This window comes from Tribolium madens, unplaced genomic scaffold (genome assembly GCF_015345945.1).
Source record: "Tribolium madens isolate multiple individuals breed KSU strain unplaced genomic scaffold, Tmad_KSU_1.1 Scaffold_7;HRSCAF=85;Tcas5.2_LG10, whole genome shotgun sequence".
Taxonomy (NCBI): Eukaryota; Metazoa; Arthropoda; class Insecta; order Coleoptera; family Tenebrionidae; genus Tribolium; species Tribolium madens.
The window spans coordinates 3,515,864-3,532,535 of NW_025401050.1; the positions used below are offsets into that span (position 1 = coordinate 3,515,864).

Here is a 16,672-nt window from a genome sequence, read left to right on the forward strand (position 1 = left end):
CCCATTCATAGAAATTTTGCTACATTTGAGATCAATAAGGTAAATAACCTCATTATTATTTACTGGTCATATTTTACTCTAATCTTTTGACGTTTGCTTAATTATTCAAGTCATATCCTGTTACATATTCTTTTATGAATTTTAAACGCAGTTTTCCATATTGGAAAAAATTTCGTTACAAAAATTAGTGAGAAACAACTAAATTTTATAAGAAAAAATTCAAATACTATTTCATCTTCATTATCAAAACCCAAAATTATAGGTTTAACAAAGTGTAAATATTTTTTATCTTTTAATAGTCACATACCGAAACAAGAAAGTTCCGAAAAAATAAAAATTAAAAACTATGCTATTTTATTAATGGAAATTGGAAATACAGGATAATTTTGTGTGTGAATAAGCACATTTTGTAGCTAACACAATTTCATAACTGACAAAAATTGTATTCAAATTTTACCTCACATCACTCCATCACTATTTCACAATTTCGTGTTTATTTTACACAACAAAATTGAAAAGCACAAGCGTTTCATAGAGAAAAATGTGAAATATGATTTAATCAGGGGAATCCTATACTCATGAGACATTAATAATAAAACATGATACACCACTTAAAAAAGATTTCAAACAATAGTGGTGTAAAGATTAGTAAACAATTACTCAACGAATTTTTGAAAACTATTTATGCAATATTGTGCATATGTTACCCATTGAGTTTCTCAACTTTCATTATTTTGTCTTATTTAAACAAATGTTCAAAATAACTCAACTGGAAACTCAGTTTAGATGCTTTAACTTTTTCATTCCCAAATAAATTTCAATTTTTCACAGCGTAATCACATGTTTCTCATAAAATATTTTTTATCTTATCTGAAAGGTTTGGAAGCAAAAATTCATTTTCGAATCATTCAGTGCTATGTTTTGATTAATAAAAAACTTTCTTGCTAAAATCATTTATTTATATATTCTTTGTAAAAAGAATACAGTGCTCAAAATGTATCTTTTTATGATTTAATCACCTACTTAACGCTGTACTTAATCTATAAAAATATTTTAATTATTTTTAAAACCGTGCTTTACATAATTACATTTGCCACCAACAATAAAAAATGTAACTTTTAATGAGACGAAATGACAGTATACACAATGATGTAAATCAAAAAAATGATACAATATAAATTACTACAATCACATAGCTTGACAAAAATTGTCAAAATTTTGAAACCACAATAAAATAAAACCAATCGCTACCCTAGATCAAAAAATCTAAAACTTACAGCCAAAATATAAAAAAACTAATCGAACACAGTCTTTAGGTTATCTTTTAAACCTGTTTTTGAACGAACTTATACTTTTTAACATGAGAGGGGCCTTTTTGGGTTTGGTATGAGTCGAGGGTCTTTCAACGGCTCGACTTCCGGGGTTGGGGACAGCGACTTTTCCGGCTTCGCCTGCCGTTGCTAGTGAACACAGCTTAGCTGAAGTTTTTCGGACGTCGAAGGCTGTTCCATTTTTCGCCTGTTTTCTCGCTGAAAAACGCCCAAAAATCCAAGTTAGTTGCATATTTGATATCACAGTCATACCAACCTATATTTCTCGGGGGCTTCGCCACCGCATCCACATACGCCAACTTGGTCATCCTGACCGGAAGCGACTTGTCTTGGGCTTGTTTTATATTTGCTGTCAGTGCTTTAAGTTTGGCGTCTCTTTCATCCAAACATCTCAGGTACATTTCACGCCATGTCTCCAACTCTTCTCTTTTCTTATTTCTGAATTCTTTCTGGCAGTGCAATTGCCACAATTCATCCGTGTCTTCAATGAGATAAGGGTTGTGGTGTTCCATGATGTAGAGTTGGTTGGGATTGGCCTTTTCTAGAATTGGTTTAAGGACGTTGTAAGGGACTCCTCCAGTGTACTCCAAAGCGTCAATATTGTCTTGAAGGACTCGAATACACAAGTCGAAAAGTGAGGCCACTTTACCACAGCCTATTTTATTGCCGGAATAGACTTTAGTCCTGGAAGAAAAAAGTTATTTGGTGGTAGGAGAAAAAACGGAAGTACCTTTGATTTTTCGAGGTTATAATGCTGGTGAGCGCTTCAGATTCGGACATGAATTTTTTCGTGTGGCTGTCAGAAGAGAGTAGGTTGCCAAGAGGGCGATAGTTGGGGGTGATTGGAGGCAGTAGACTTGAAATATTGAGATCTATGGGGTCCAGTGTCGGTTCTTTAAGGAGTTTGGGGACCTGGAATTAATACTTGACCTGAATGGGCTAAAAAATACACAAAAAACTGCAAAAACCCAGTTTTATATTTCCGTAAAAAAAGCCAAACAAAAAGTCAGACAGGCATTGGGCCCACTGTAACCTAAACTTTACAATAAATAATTTATATTGCAAAAAAACAAATTTTCCATTTCTGTGATACAAAATAAAAACAAAATAACTTGTCTTTTTTTAGAACCCAAAAAAATTTCGGATATCTTCCTCGACAAATGCATTCATCTGCAATGCAATAAATTTTAATGTAAACATGAAACGTTTTAAAAATCACAAAAGTGATTTAAAGTGACGATAATAGTATATTATAATACTAGTTTATAAGTAAGCCTTTAAAACACACACGACGGGTTTAAGAGTAACGCGTCGTGCTTTTAACGTCGTAAGTGTTTTAAAGGCGCCTATAAACGAGTGTTATACGCTATTTTTTTATTATACCTGTCCATTTACGATCTTTTATGAGCATTGAAAAAATGTGAATTTACACAATAAAATTATCAAAGGTTGTTTGTGAATCGTTTTCGTAGAGACAGTTACTAGTTTACGTTGTTAAGCACATTTTTTCACGTTGTAATTGGTCCAGACATTTCACTATTTCTTGTTACCTAGACAACTTTAAAATTCAGCGTGATATAAAGGCCAAATTACACACGCTGCAGCGTGTTTTAATTTAGGATTATGATGCAGGTATAATAAAAAAATAAGAAATGTAACTAAAAATAAACACAAACTGGCGGTAACGTAATACTCAAATTATAACAAAACTGTGGTGACCAATAACAAAAAGCTTAAAAATGCTCTTCGAAGTTACCTAACTTTAGTCTTTTTGCGAAAAGATAAAAGAAAAACAGCACAAAGAAATCTTGACTTTAAAAACACAAAAATTTTAACCACAAATGCAATATTGATTACTTTATTACAAAAAAAAATCTGTTTTGGTTATTTTTAAATTAAGTAAAGTTCAGTAATTATTTAGCTAATTGTGCCCATTTTTCTGTTATTTTAGTCCAATAGGACTGTATTCAATAATGTGTTTTTAGTTTCAATATCAACTAACTAGAAAAACACAATTTCGTCAAAATTATAACAATTAATAATAATATTTTATGTCGCTAATGCTATAAATGCCACTTTAGAAAAGTTTATCTACATGTTACATATTATACTTTTTCTTCGACCACCACAAAAAATTTACTTAAATTAAAAATTAAATTAAATGACAGAAAGCTAATAACTAATACGCATATTAGTCACGGCTTGTCAAGATGTGTATAATTAATAATGAAAACATATACGATAATCCGTGTTTCAGATGTGGGAGTAGAAAAAAGTATTTTTATGTCCCACTGAGTACAAAAAAAATTAAGACAGAAAGGTCGTTGTGTTAACAATTACATATGAAACAGCTTTAGATAGAGCTTATTCCATCTGGTGACGAACTGACAGTGACAGAAAAAACACTTGGAGTGTGCCCACTTGGTTAAGATAAAAAAAATACATGGGCGTACTTTTTTTCTCTAAAAATTTTGAAGACAAGGATTGTTAGGAATATAATTTTTGAAAATTATTTTCATGCGTTAACAATTTAATAATTTGTTCATCATTCTTCATCTTATGTACGGGTACCTACTTATTATAATTTTTTTTAAGAATAACAGTGGTTTTGAAATATTATTTCATACGAGGCCTATGAACAATATTTTTTTTAATAGTAAACATATGTTTAGTGTCAAAATTCAGTCATTTTTGAAAACGTCAGTTCGTCACCAAATTTGGAACAAGCTATAATAATAACCTCATTTTGGACTTGTCACTCATATAGCTGTCAGTGATGTTCCTGTTATTTTGACGTTTTAAATATTAAATTTGACGTTAAAGCTTGCTTCACAGTAAATTTCCAGAAAACGTCAAAAAATGTCATATGTCAACGAATTAAAAAACCATTTAAAAGTTAAAAGTCTCTAAAAAATCAAAATAGTGTAATTTATAAAACAATACATGGCCAACTGCTAGTTGTCCTGTGACTGTCATTTGTTATTAGGAAAACTACCAAAACATTTATTTACCGTTTGATCTGTGGACTTTTCCCTCTTCTTCTCCGTCTTTTCCACCTTCTCCGTCTTCTTCTTTGGAGTATTCTTACTCGAAGACGGTTCACACATTCCCAAAGCCTCCGCGAAGCTCGCCCCTGACCCTGAATCAATCCCACTGACCAATCCCCCGTTTAATTTTTTCGAACTTTTGGGTTTCTTATCGTCACTTTTTTCCCTTTTCTCGTCTTTACTCTTCTTTTCTTTGCTTTTCCTCTCCTCGTGTTTCTTCAAATCGTCTTTTTTGCTCGATTTGTGTTTGTTACTTTCGTACTTTTTGCTAGACTTGGAAGAATCTTCAAAATCCGAGGACGAGTCTCGCGATTTTTTCGCCGATTTATGTTTTTCCGATTTGTGTTTTCGTTCCTCTTCACTCCGTTTCGATTTGTTTCTGTCTTCCTCCTTCTTGGGGCGCTTTCTCGGGGTTTCTTCTTCACTGCTCGATTCCTCGCTTTTTCTTTTGTGTGATTTGTGTTTGTCATGTCCGTTATGCCGATGTTTTTCTTTTCGGGAGGATTCGGAACTATGACCGTCTGGTTTTGAACTTTGTTTACTTTTCTTAGCTTTTTCCCTATCTTCAGTCCTGTCACTATCACGTTTGCTATGACTAGAAGGAGTTTCAGTTCTGGATTTTGTCTCCTGACCGTCTTTATCGTCGCTGTCATTTGACGGTTCTTCGCCGCTTTGGTACCCATCTTCCTCTTCGTCGTCTTCGTCCTCATCTTCGTCATCCTCCTCCTCTTCTTCCTGTTCCCCTACCACCATTTCCTTCCATTTTGCGACAAGAGACTTGGCCGAATCACCCACATCGCCCCCTAACTTACGTAAGCCATTCACCGTACGTCCAACCCCCGTTTGTTCCAAATGCACTACTTTGATGGGAAGCCTGTACAGCTTCTCTATGTAATGCAACAACTGAAACCCCCATTTTAAGCCCCAAAAACGTGCGAAAAATCCCAACTCACCTTGCCGTCATTGCGGTTTTCGGTGTATTTATCAAGAGACTCCTGGCAGTGTCTCACGACTCTTAATAAATTCTCATGAGATTCGCCCATTTTAAACCAATTACGACGTGAAAATCGCCTGTTCTTGGGCGGAAAGCAGCTACAAACAGATGGTTACCTGTCAATGCTAGCACGCTTTCGCTCGGCATTTATTACGTAAAGTAAATACAAATGGGTGGTTTAAAAAATAAATCGTACGAGAATTACACTCAATTTATTCCCATTACGGGTTATTTTTGACTTTTTGGAACAACACAAACAACACTCTTATTTTAGTCAGCTGTCACTGAACGTCATTTTAGCTAGGGACACGTCAAATTGGCTAAGGCCAGGACGCGATCATGCGTAATTAAAAAAATTAATCAATAATTTTCAATCGTCCGAGGGTCACTAATTACGACACGATGCATTTTATTTAAAAATAGCCCAATTTTGAGTAACACTCAAAGAAAGAGAAAATTTTATTTGTTTCGTCAAAAGTGAGGTTACGTCGCTGTCACAATGACAGTCTATAATATTTACATCTTTGATAAAAACGGCACTTTGCTTTATTACAATGAGTGGAATCGGCTGAAGCAGTCGGGGATGACCCGAGAAGAGGTAGGACCTTCTCCCAACCCGTACAAAATTTTGATTTTTGTGATTTTAAGGAGGGAAAATTAATGTATGGGATGTTGTTTTCAATCAAGTCTTTTGTCGGTAAAATCTCCCCAATCGATACGAAAGAAGGTTTTCTATACTACAAGACGTCGAAATATACGCTCCACTTTTTGGAAACTCCGTCAGGCTTAAAATTCGTACTAAACACAGACACAAATGCACAAGGTGTGAGAGAGTTGTTGCAACAGATTTATAGTCAAGTGTATGTTGAATATGTAGTCAAAAATCCTCTAGTTCACTTATCTGAACCCATTCAATCCGAACTGTTTAAAACTAAGCTTGATACGTTTATAAAACAGTCACCTATTTATCTATCAAAGGCTTTGTAACATTGTTAATTAATAAATGGTTTTTTGTATGAGAGTTTTTATTTCTGTTGTAACCAAACTGTTTCATTTGATTAATTTTATTTTATTATCCTGATCTAAGTTGGATAATAAACCTAATTAAAACTTAAGGTTTAATTTGTTAAGAGGGTTTCAGAGGGATTCTGTAAACGGAAATGGTGTTTAATTTAATTAACTATGAAGTGGGTGAGCTCGACATGTACCAAACATTTTATTAAATTGTTGAAATCGCTAATAGTAAGCTTTACATTGGTGGAGTTCTATTAATAGAGAATCTTTATTCCATTCCTTCATTAAATTGATGACCCATTAAAGAGAATAGTGGGGCTTACAAACTGATTACCTTACATCAATCACGATTAAGTGAGTAAAATCTATTAAAGTCGCTCTGATTTAAATAATGTGTTCCTGAAATGAAATTGCACAATTCGGAAAACTTCGATTAAAAAAGTGGAATGTAATAAGCGAGCCGGAGTTTAATTTAAACGCATTCGCACAAGTCGTTTAATCACGACAAGTTCAAGAGACTGTGTAATTACAATTTATTGTTACAAACAAATGTTTTACTTACTATAATTTCCACTATGAGAATTTTAGCTTTGGAATTTGTGGTAAGGGCGGATTTGCAGGAAGTCGGCATTTAAGGGAGAAAAGTAACTGTAAATAGGGTCAAGTTAGTTATTTTTGGAGCGAAAAGTACAAAGTAACGAATTAAATTAGGTAAAGAACGGAAGGAAAAGCATACTTTGGTGTGTGGGGGTTGAGATAAATTGGATTCATAAAAAGCTGTCTTTTTTTGAACAAAAAAGAAGTGTCACTAAAATAAATTATATGAAGTATTGTTTTTCTCTATAATTGTATATTTTTTTGTTAGTACACAGTTGCAAACAATTCCTTTTATTCAAATTTCCAGTTGAAAAATATTTAAATGCCGAGGCATTAAAATTCGCTTTTAATGTTCCAAATAATTTATTCAAAGCACAATGTGTAATAGCTTTATTACTACAAACAGAAATTGAATGAAAATGTACAATGATAGTAAAAAATAGTTACATACAAAGTGTTAACTTTGAATAGCAGAATTTGTGCATTTAGTTCCGTTAAATATACAGTTTTTTAGAATTCGCGCTCCAGAGAAAAATGTCAAGGGTTGGCGACAATAAGTTACCAAAAACTGCAAACGCAGGATTTAATTTTCTTTGTATATTATACAGGCTGTTTGCCACCACATATTCTACATCAAAACTCTAACAAAAAAATATCCACGCCACTGGTAAGAGTAAAAATAAAGTACCAAATTGCCAGAAAATAAATAAATGGCGCACAAAGCCCATCAAATATTATAAAAATATCTTAAGTGGTTTTAGTGGAACTAATGGATTTTAGTTTTTATCTTTATCATAAAACTTTATCACCCTGTATTTACGTAACGAAACTTTAGAGGACTATCATCTATTTGAAAAATTAGTGTTATTTTTCAATGTAAAATATGTGGTTGGTTGCAACTTTTTGCAATATTAAAAAATATATCAAAGTTGGGCGACTTTTAAATCCATAATCTTAGAAGGATTATTACAAAATAAATCCGATTGCTACGTTTAGTGACCGATATTATTTTGCAAATATCGTATGTGGGTGAAAAAAACAAGTCTTCTCATCTCGGGAACGTTTTGAGATAACGATTTTAATTTCTGCATTTGAAAAGACAATGGATTAAAAATTATGTCTGTTAAAATACAAACATTTATTTTAAAAAACAAAGGAATAACAGAAAAGAATATTTTTGCTTACGGCTTAAGATTTTTAAATTTATAAAAGCTTTGGGTTATAACACTACGAATATTGCACAATTCTCCTACCGAATAAAATAATTTTTGGGTTTTTCGTACATTTTTTTGAATAAAAACTTAATTAAAAAATTATTTTTTTATAAATTCGTATTATTTGTAGAGCTCATTCCATATCTGGTGGCGAACTGACAGTGACAGAAAAGACACTTGGAGTGCGCCCACTTGGTTAAGATAAAAAAATACATGGGCGTACTTTTTTTCTCTAAAAATTTTGAAGACAAGGATTGTTAGGAATATCATTTTTGAAAATTCTTTCCGTGCGTTAAAAATTTAATAATTCGTTCATCATTCTTCATTTTATGTACGAGTACCTACTTATTATAATTTTTTAAAGAATAACAGTGGTTTTGAAATATTATTTCATACGACGCCTATGAACAATATTTTTTTTAATAGTAAACACATGTTTAGTGTCAAAATTGAGTCATTTTTGACAACGTCAGTTCGCCACCAGATTTGGAACAAGTTCTAGGTTTAGTTATGGACATACTTAAATGTCAAGGTAGCTTGTAATTTTGTAAAAAACTATAAAGACAACTAGAATAATTATTAAAGGACAAATAGGAAAATTTAATTATACAAAGATAAATAAAATAAATTTAACTTGACTTATTCTGTATATTAAGTAAAGTTGTGGTGATTAAAATATTAAAATTACAAATTAGAAATAGCAGTGATTTAAATTTAAATTGTGTCCGAACAAAACTTTCTGTATCTCAAAAACTATAAACATTTGGAAGACAAATTAACTTTTTTAACTTCTTTTGAGTTCTACTATCATCTGTTAGAATATTTGCACATTCCTGAAAATCACCCAGCACCCAGTAGACATACTACATAAGTATGGAAGAGCTTTTTTAATTTTGACAACTGAAATTGACATTTTAACACATTTTTGACAGCTACAGTATTTGATTTTCACAAAGCATTTGTGCAATTTCGCACGCGCAGTGCTGTAAAATAACAAGAAATTTTTGAGGCTTCCAGAGACTCTGAAAAAAAGATACTTTATGATAGATAAAGTCCATTAATACTAAGAGAATTCTCGTGGTGAAAATAGTAAACGCATAGACTTGTCATTTGTTTTGTGCATTATTTGCGCGTTAGGTATTTTTCCCACGACCATATACGAAATTAGATCATAACGCACAATTACCTAGGGGCAGGAGGGGTAAGATGGGGTAGCGAGGTAAGATGGGGACCCACTATATCTCAAAAACAAAAACAGTTTTGATAAAACTTTTAACGTCATTTTGTAGAAGTATCTCAAAACTTTTCACTGCGGCAAAAGCGAGAACCTGAGCATAACACATAACGTTGCTGTGAGTAAAAAATATTTTTTTAATTATTTGATTTTATTTTTCTATTGTGTTTCGAACGTGACTGTCAGAAATACATAGGTTGTGATGTAAACAACATCGTTTCATTGCAATTCCTGTACTTTAAACTTGATTTTAAACTACATAGTTATTTACACGATTACTTGTTCATTTATAAAATGATTTTTTTTTTACCTACAAGGTCCCGTTGGGGCAAAATGGGGTACGGGGCATATCAATTGGCAGTTGTCAATAATAAGCAATATAAGTTCAGTGAAGTCAAGGCAAAAGCTGGTACAGATTAGGTTAAGGGATTTCTTAAGCTTCATCCAGAAATAAGTCTTCGGAAACCAGAAAATACTTCTGCTGCTGGACTTGCGGGATTTAATAGAGTGTCGGTGGGAAAGTTTTTTGAACTGTTAGGAAAAGCTCTGGATGAATATAAATTTACTCCGGATAAAATTTAAAATTGTGATGAAACTGGATTATTTATTGTGCCCAAATCGAGATCCAAGATAATTGGTACAGCAAAGAAGGATGGATCACATGTCAGCTATGTGGAAAGTGGGCACATTGGGGCTGCGTTGGCGTCGATGACGACGATGTCTTTAAAACTGTAGTACCCCATCTTGCCCAATGGGGGACCCCATTTTACCCCAAGGGTGGGGTAAGATGGGGTATAAGTATTTTTGTTTTTTTTATCCTTATTTAAAAAAAAATAATAATTTTTGTTATTTTTTTTATTATAGTCTAATAGAGAGAACACTGATTAAGTTGATAAATAGAGTTTCGAACTTCTGTGATGTATATTTAGTTTTTTATTCGACTTCAAACGTTAAGGTCCCCGTCTTGCCCCTACTTCCTTTCATATGCGCGAAAATTGGCAATAGGCAAACCTGTGCGATTTATTTTCGCACTGTGTGTTAGAAATCTAACGCACAATTCACACTCGAATAATTTTTTTATTTAACGTATTTTTTTTGTAACCATTATAAAAAATAAATCGTTATTCAACGTATTTTTGTACCCATTATAAAAAATAAATCGTTATGAAAAAAAAATGTTCGTAAGGAAACAATTATTTATAGTCGTAGGAAAAATAGTGTACAAAACTTGCAGGAAAGTGTCTAACGCACTCGCGGTATTGTCTACACTCGGCTAACGCCTCGTGCGCAACTTTCCCGCTTGTGCATTATTTATCACTTGCCGTGCTTGTTATGTAATATACTATTACAGCATTCAGTTTTATTAAAACTCTCAGGTTCGCTTCGAGATTCAATATTAAAACTTTACGCTATAAAATTATAACTACCGCACGTATAATGTAAATAAATGAATTCTTAAATTATTTGCGTTGAGATAATAATAATTAACATAAAGTTAAAGTACTACACTACTCCAAAAAATTTAAGGAACAAAAAATTTTTTAAAGACGAAAAATAGTCGTATCTAGATTAAAAAAAAAACATTTTGAAGCTTTAAGTTTCTAGTTTTGAGATCTTTTGACAAATATTTTTTCTGTGCTGCAGTTATCAAGCAATCCTAAGTAATTACGCGAGAAAAAAATCTAAATTTTTATGTTTTTGTGGTGTCCACGAACGTAGAGATTTTTTTTTAATGTTAAATCAATGCATAGGCCGGATAGCATATTCTCTTTACATTAATCTGTCGCTGAGATATCTGACTTTAAATGAAAAAGGATCCTTTTGTCTTTGATCATCGATATCTTAGCATTAATTTTAATTTTTAAATTTTTGAAGTAGTGATTGTGTTTTGAGAATGAAGTTTTATTTTGTTTTGAAGTTATGCGATTTTTTGAAAAATTACATCTTATTTAACGAAGTCTAATTTAGAGATAATTCTGATCTGTTATCGGGAAAAAAACGAGCATGGAAAAAATTCTAAAAAAAAGAGTTTCCAAAGATAGCTATCTGTTTGCATAAATTGGAAGTTCAACTTATTGGAAAATCTACGTCAACTGTTAGAGGTGTCGCCAAAAATATTTAATTAGAAGAGCAATTTTGCAGTTTAAACTTAGATTTACAGAAAGTGAATTAAATCAAAATTAAGTTAATTGCGGTTAACTTCAAAATTCTAAAATCTGATTGCTTGTTCATCAAAATTCAACCAATCACGAAACGAATTAAATTTAATTGCAATCAAATATTTAATTCGGCTTCTATAAACCCACCCTAAGGATTGTAAATTTACAGAATAGAGGATCGATACTCCCATACAAGATCTTTGTTGGTATGTTTAAAAACAAGGTTAACGTAGATTTGATATTTTAAATTAATAATTTGAAATCGCTATTTAAAGCGTTTTCTTTCTGGCCACCCGGTATACTTATTATGTATCATTGGTAAAGTTTTAAATACGGAGTGTTATTATTGTAGAAGATGTTTTTTGAAATAATTAGTTTTAAAACATATCTTAATATCCCATAATTTTTGTTATATGTTTTTTGTAGTTTAAACAATAAATTGAAAAAAAAATTAAATACAAATAAGTGAGATTGTTTCTTTGTTAATTGACAGAGTGTATGCAAGTGTAAACTCTTACAAAGTTTACAATATGTCTGCAAAATTTTCATTTCTAGCCAAGTTAAAAAGCATCCTCTTTCAGCTTCATTGTTGTCAGCTTCACTATTCACTTCACTGCTTTTCCATCATCGAAATTGTAAATAAAAAACTCTCATAAAATCATCCACCGTTTGGTGGCTTTCCAGGAGGCACCTGTGCGTGAGTCGGTGCTTGAAAACTCCTGGTAAAACGTGAAGCGCGCGCGTTTCGCCGCCAGTTAGTCCTTGCTCCTGCCGAGGACATGTTTTGGATCCTGCGAAGGACGAAGCTTACGAGCGCGGCCGCGTTACTCAACACACTCAACAACAACAACAGCGGTGAGTTGAGTGTCACTTATCTGAAAACAAAAAGAATGAAAATTGATAATGTGGGGCTGTTTTTGATAATTTTGTGCTTTTTTCATTTGAAGAAGGTTGATGTTAGGGACGTGCTGTTGCATTTTAATTAGGCGGAGGAAAATAATTCATGCTTTATATTCCGGAAATGTATTTTCAAAGAGTTAGACCGAAGGTGGAATATTTATGGACGAATAATTAAGTTTTGTGCTTTATCTAAACGTTTTAAACAAACTTTGCTATATTCAAATCATTTATGTTTGAATCACACATCTACATTTGAGAGCCTCTCCTACATTAATAAATCTACCATCTTTGCACACGTGTGATTTATTTTAAAATATCGAGATTAAATTAAAGCGAAGTATGTTTTTTTCTAATTTATTTTTTTCGCTGCGCTACTTGGTGGATTTTATTGACAAAAAACGCTGCAGTAAATATACAGGATGTGTCAGAACTCGCGCCCCAAAGAAAAATTTCAAGTAAGACAGGATACCAGGTACATGAAAAAAGTGTTTAAAAAACTCTATCTGTCAAAAAATTTTGACATTTATTTTTTGACATTTGACATTTTTATGTTTATTTAATAATACCCATGATCTTGTATACGTTTTTTTGTAATTAAAAAAAGCCACAAATTAATGTTAATGTAAACAGAGATACAATTTAGGATACATTCTCTTCTAATAGCCTGTAGCAAAAAAACTTGGAAAATTATTTTTCCAACAGAAATAAATAGAGTCAAAGTGCAAAACTTAAACTCTCATAGCATCAAAATTTTTATAGATAGAATTTTTTAACATTTTTTTCATGTTTCTGGTATCTTACCTTATATGGCATTTTTCTCTGGGGCGCGAGTTCTTTCGCACTCTGTATAATTGTGTAATAAGGTTTTTAGTTGGTCACCAAACTTTGTGTTATTTTTGACTCAATTTTGTGTGTATATTATTTTTTCAATGATAACAATAGTAACAGAGTAACATTTTTTTAAATGTGTTTTTCTATTTGGCTATTACCCTTAATACAGAGTGTCTCAAAAACGTTCGAGCCTATACTCAGACTTGAAGATGAGTACTGGTTTATACAATAAGTAGAATAACATTAATTTTACATTGCTTATATAAAAATCTAGGATGAAATCTGACAATACATAGGTATTTATTCTTATAGAAAAAAATTGATTTTAAATTGAATCTCAAACTATTTTTTTGTAATTTAGAGACAGAAACTAGGTAGCTAATCGCCAATATAATAATATTAGCAAGCTCAATGGCTTTGGTTATAATACTGAGAAACAAAAAAAAGTGTTCCAAAAATAATTAAAGGTAATAATTCAATGCTATACTAAATAAAAAAAATTCAACAAACTAAACAAAACAATTTTTGAGTATATTATGACATTAATTAGTTTTTTAACTTTTTATCTAAGAACCAAATATTTTTTATTAGTGAATTTTTGTAATAAGTGTTGTAATTTTTCACATTTATATCCTATGATCAAATAATTAAAAAAAAATGTGTACTGTCACAATTAATTTGTCAAACTCAAAATACCAAAAAACCTTTTATAAAATTTTGGAAATACAACACTGCAGTCTCAAAAATAGTTTTTTTTTCTATTTTGCCTATGAAAGAAAGCTTATTTCGATACCAAAACCGATACTTTAATGAGCCATTTCAACACCAATTCGGGTACTGAAATAGACTAGTACAATTTAGTAAATTTTCAGCAGCGTTTTGAGCGATTTCTCTTATTTCAGGTGGCGTGCATGAAATATTTGCAGTATTCATTGTCAATTCAACAAAATTCTGAAAACTACTCGAGACTTGACACTTCAAATAACAAATTTTTCTCAAACCTTGTGACATTTATAACCAACCTCCATCTTGTAAGGCAAAAGTTCCTAAATTTTTAAAAATCGATTTTTATGCTAAAAAAATACGTAAAACGCAGAAAAAATATCATAAAAAACATATTTCATAAGTGTGGAAACTCGTTTTTTTATAAACCAGAACTTGTTTTACAAAACGCGTTTTTTAATATACTATTTTTGTTACAAATACCTAAAAACAGTTTATGCCGACGAATCGTAGATGCTTCTGGACCAGGCGAAGCCGAGTCCGCACAAACTTTCTAGGTTTTTGTTAAAACTTCTAAAAAATCACATTCAAACCTCTTGTTGTGTTTGATTCATTTCTCGCAAATACTAATTAAAAATTAAAAATAGTACCCATAATAATTATTTGAATTCAAAACAACTTATTTAATGAGTCCGTAAATAGCTATTTTTGAGAGAGTTAAAAAATATACAGGCTGTTCGGTCCAAGTCGCCCCGGCCGATAACACCTAAACTTACTTTTTTTTTTCAAAAACTAAATTTTCAAATAATACTATTCATTCCTGGCTTTCTTAGAAAATGCATCAAATTTTTTTAACACATCCGGTGTAGCCGGAAATGCTACCAAATTTAGTTTTTTAAATGGAACTCCTATGTTTTTTTTGCTCGAAACAATAATAATTGGGATGAAAAATACGGTAAACCACTATTTATTACATTTTACTTTACATAATGCACTCAGAAAACAATTTAAATTTTTGAATTTCATTGGAAATTTGGAACGTAGGCGGATGTTACTTGTCAAGGTATTCATGCAAAAAGCAATATGCTTGGATACCGTTTAATTGTTGGTTTGACAAAGCCTAATTTGTCAATAAATCTTATTGAGACCTTTAATAATGAATGATATTAATTACGACGAATTGGTAGATCAGCTTGAAGTGTTTTTTAAGTGCAATAAAAGAGAGCGGAAGCTGAAAGACAGTATAGAGAAAAATACTCAAATAGAGTTCACACAAATCGTTGGAAATTTAGTCGAATTGAAAAACAACTGAGACGAACAGGTTTGCTTCTTAAAACTAAAAAATCCGCGGTTCTTAGTGAAGAACAAGAAAATAGAAATCTGAATGTTCTGTTATCAGTCGAAGAAAATCCAAGAGTTTCCATAAGAGAACTCGCTTATCATAACTGACAAATTAGATTTGTCAAACCAACGATTAAACTGTATCCAAGCATTTTTTATTCACACCTTTCTTTTAAAATTAAAAATCAGGCTACGCAACCAATTTCCTTATAAAATTCAAAGATTTAAGATGTTTTCTGATTGCATTGTGTTACGCAAAATGTAATAAATAGTGGTTTACCGTATCTTTCATGTCAATTATTATTGTTTGGAGGAAAAAAAAACATAGGTGTTCCATTTGAAAAACTAAATTTGGTAGCATTTCCGGCAACACCGGATGTGCTAAAAAAATTTGATACATTTATTAAGAAAGCCAAGAATGAATATTATTACTCAAATATTTACTTTTTGAAAAAAAGAAGTAAGTTTAGGTGTTATCAGCCGGGGCGACTTGGACCGAACAGCCTGTATATCAAATTGTATTATTTTTTATCTGGTTTTCTTACATTGATTGTGATTGTTTTTTGCTATAAACTGTTAATGTTTAATGAGAGTTACTTTAAATTTGGTATTTATTGTATAGTAAAATTACATAACAAAATAAAATACGCAAATAATTCTCACATTTTATGTTCTCAAGCACAAACACACCCACACACCCAAAGCGTTAATTAATGTACTCAAAGCCGCTATGTACCGCCCTTAAAAGCTTCCCTAATTTCCAAGTTTTCATCTAAAATAAAATGATTTTGTGTAGGCATAAAGTGAAATTAAGCGATTACAAAATGCTAAAATTTTAATAAAATCGTACAGTGACAGGAGATGTGGTGCAGTTAATTCGTTGTGTATTAGGGAAAATGTTATAAATTCGTTATTTAATACACGAGGGAGTTACAAACCGCAATTAGTGCATAGTCGGTGCGTTTGAAAACGAGCTTTTGGGGAATAATTCGTATCTGACAGGAGGTAAATTGAGACATGCAAATGTCGCCCGAGGAGATTCGTCACGGATCAATGGGATTTTTTTTGAGTCGACAGGACGTAATTGACCGGAAATTTTGCGAGAGTTCGAAAGGATTTGAATTATTTTGCCAACTGCAAGCAATTTGAAAAAGAAACAAGTGAATTTGAAGTGAAATAAGTGACACCATTTAACATCAACTGTAAAATGAAAAACATAATTAAGTTGGTTTATGATTTTTGGACACAAAATTTCAGTCAAAGGACGCAGTGAAATTTTAAATTTAT

The 16,672-nt window shown here is 31.8% G+C and overlaps 3 protein-coding genes across 4 annotated transcripts in view; 2 read left to right on the top strand and 1 right to left on the bottom strand.

Moving 5' to 3' along the window:
• Nucleotides 1-941: 941 nt before the first annotated feature.
• On the bottom strand, nt 942-5,680 carry LOC123010366 (transcription elongation factor B polypeptide 3-like). 2 transcript variants are annotated; one of them, XM_044407222.1, is made up of 6 exons: nt 5,527-5,679; nt 5,332-5,470; nt 4,343-5,281; nt 2,062-2,243; nt 1,588-2,015; nt 942-1,529 (listed from the first exon to the last, which is right to left on the bottom strand). In XM_044407222.1, exons 2-6 carry the CDS (start codon nt 5,419-5,421, stop codon nt 1,318-1,320), a joined length of 1,851 nt encoding a protein of 616 aa, XP_044263157.1. In that variant the 5' UTR covers nt 5,422-5,470; nt 5,527-5,679; the 3' UTR covers nt 942-1,317. The 2 variants fall into 2 exon arrangements, with proteins under 2 accessions (XP_044263157.1, XP_044263156.1); XM_044407221.1 differs by having other exon boundaries at nt 5,332-5,680.
• Nucleotides 5,681-5,691: 11 nt separating this feature from the next.
• LOC123010367 (trafficking protein particle complex subunit 1) lies at nt 5,692-6,393 on the top strand. Its single transcript, XM_044407223.1, has 2 exons — nt 5,692-5,970; nt 6,021-6,393. Exons 1-2 carry the CDS (start codon nt 5,872-5,874, stop codon nt 6,357-6,359), a joined length of 438 nt encoding a protein of 145 aa, XP_044263158.1. The 5' UTR covers nt 5,692-5,871; the 3' UTR covers nt 6,360-6,393.
• A 5,931-nt stretch (nt 6,394-12,324) lies between these two features.
• The window catches only part of LOC123009956, a 54,002-nt gene continuing 49,654 nt past the window's right edge, over nt 12,325-16,672 (top strand). Inside the window, exon 1 of the mRNA XM_044406552.1 lies at nt 12,325-12,445. Coding sequence (XP_044262487.1) covers nt 12,370-12,445 — 76 coding nt within the window. The 5' untranslated portion in view covers nt 12,325-12,369. The remainder of the gene's footprint in view (nt 12,446-16,672) is intronic.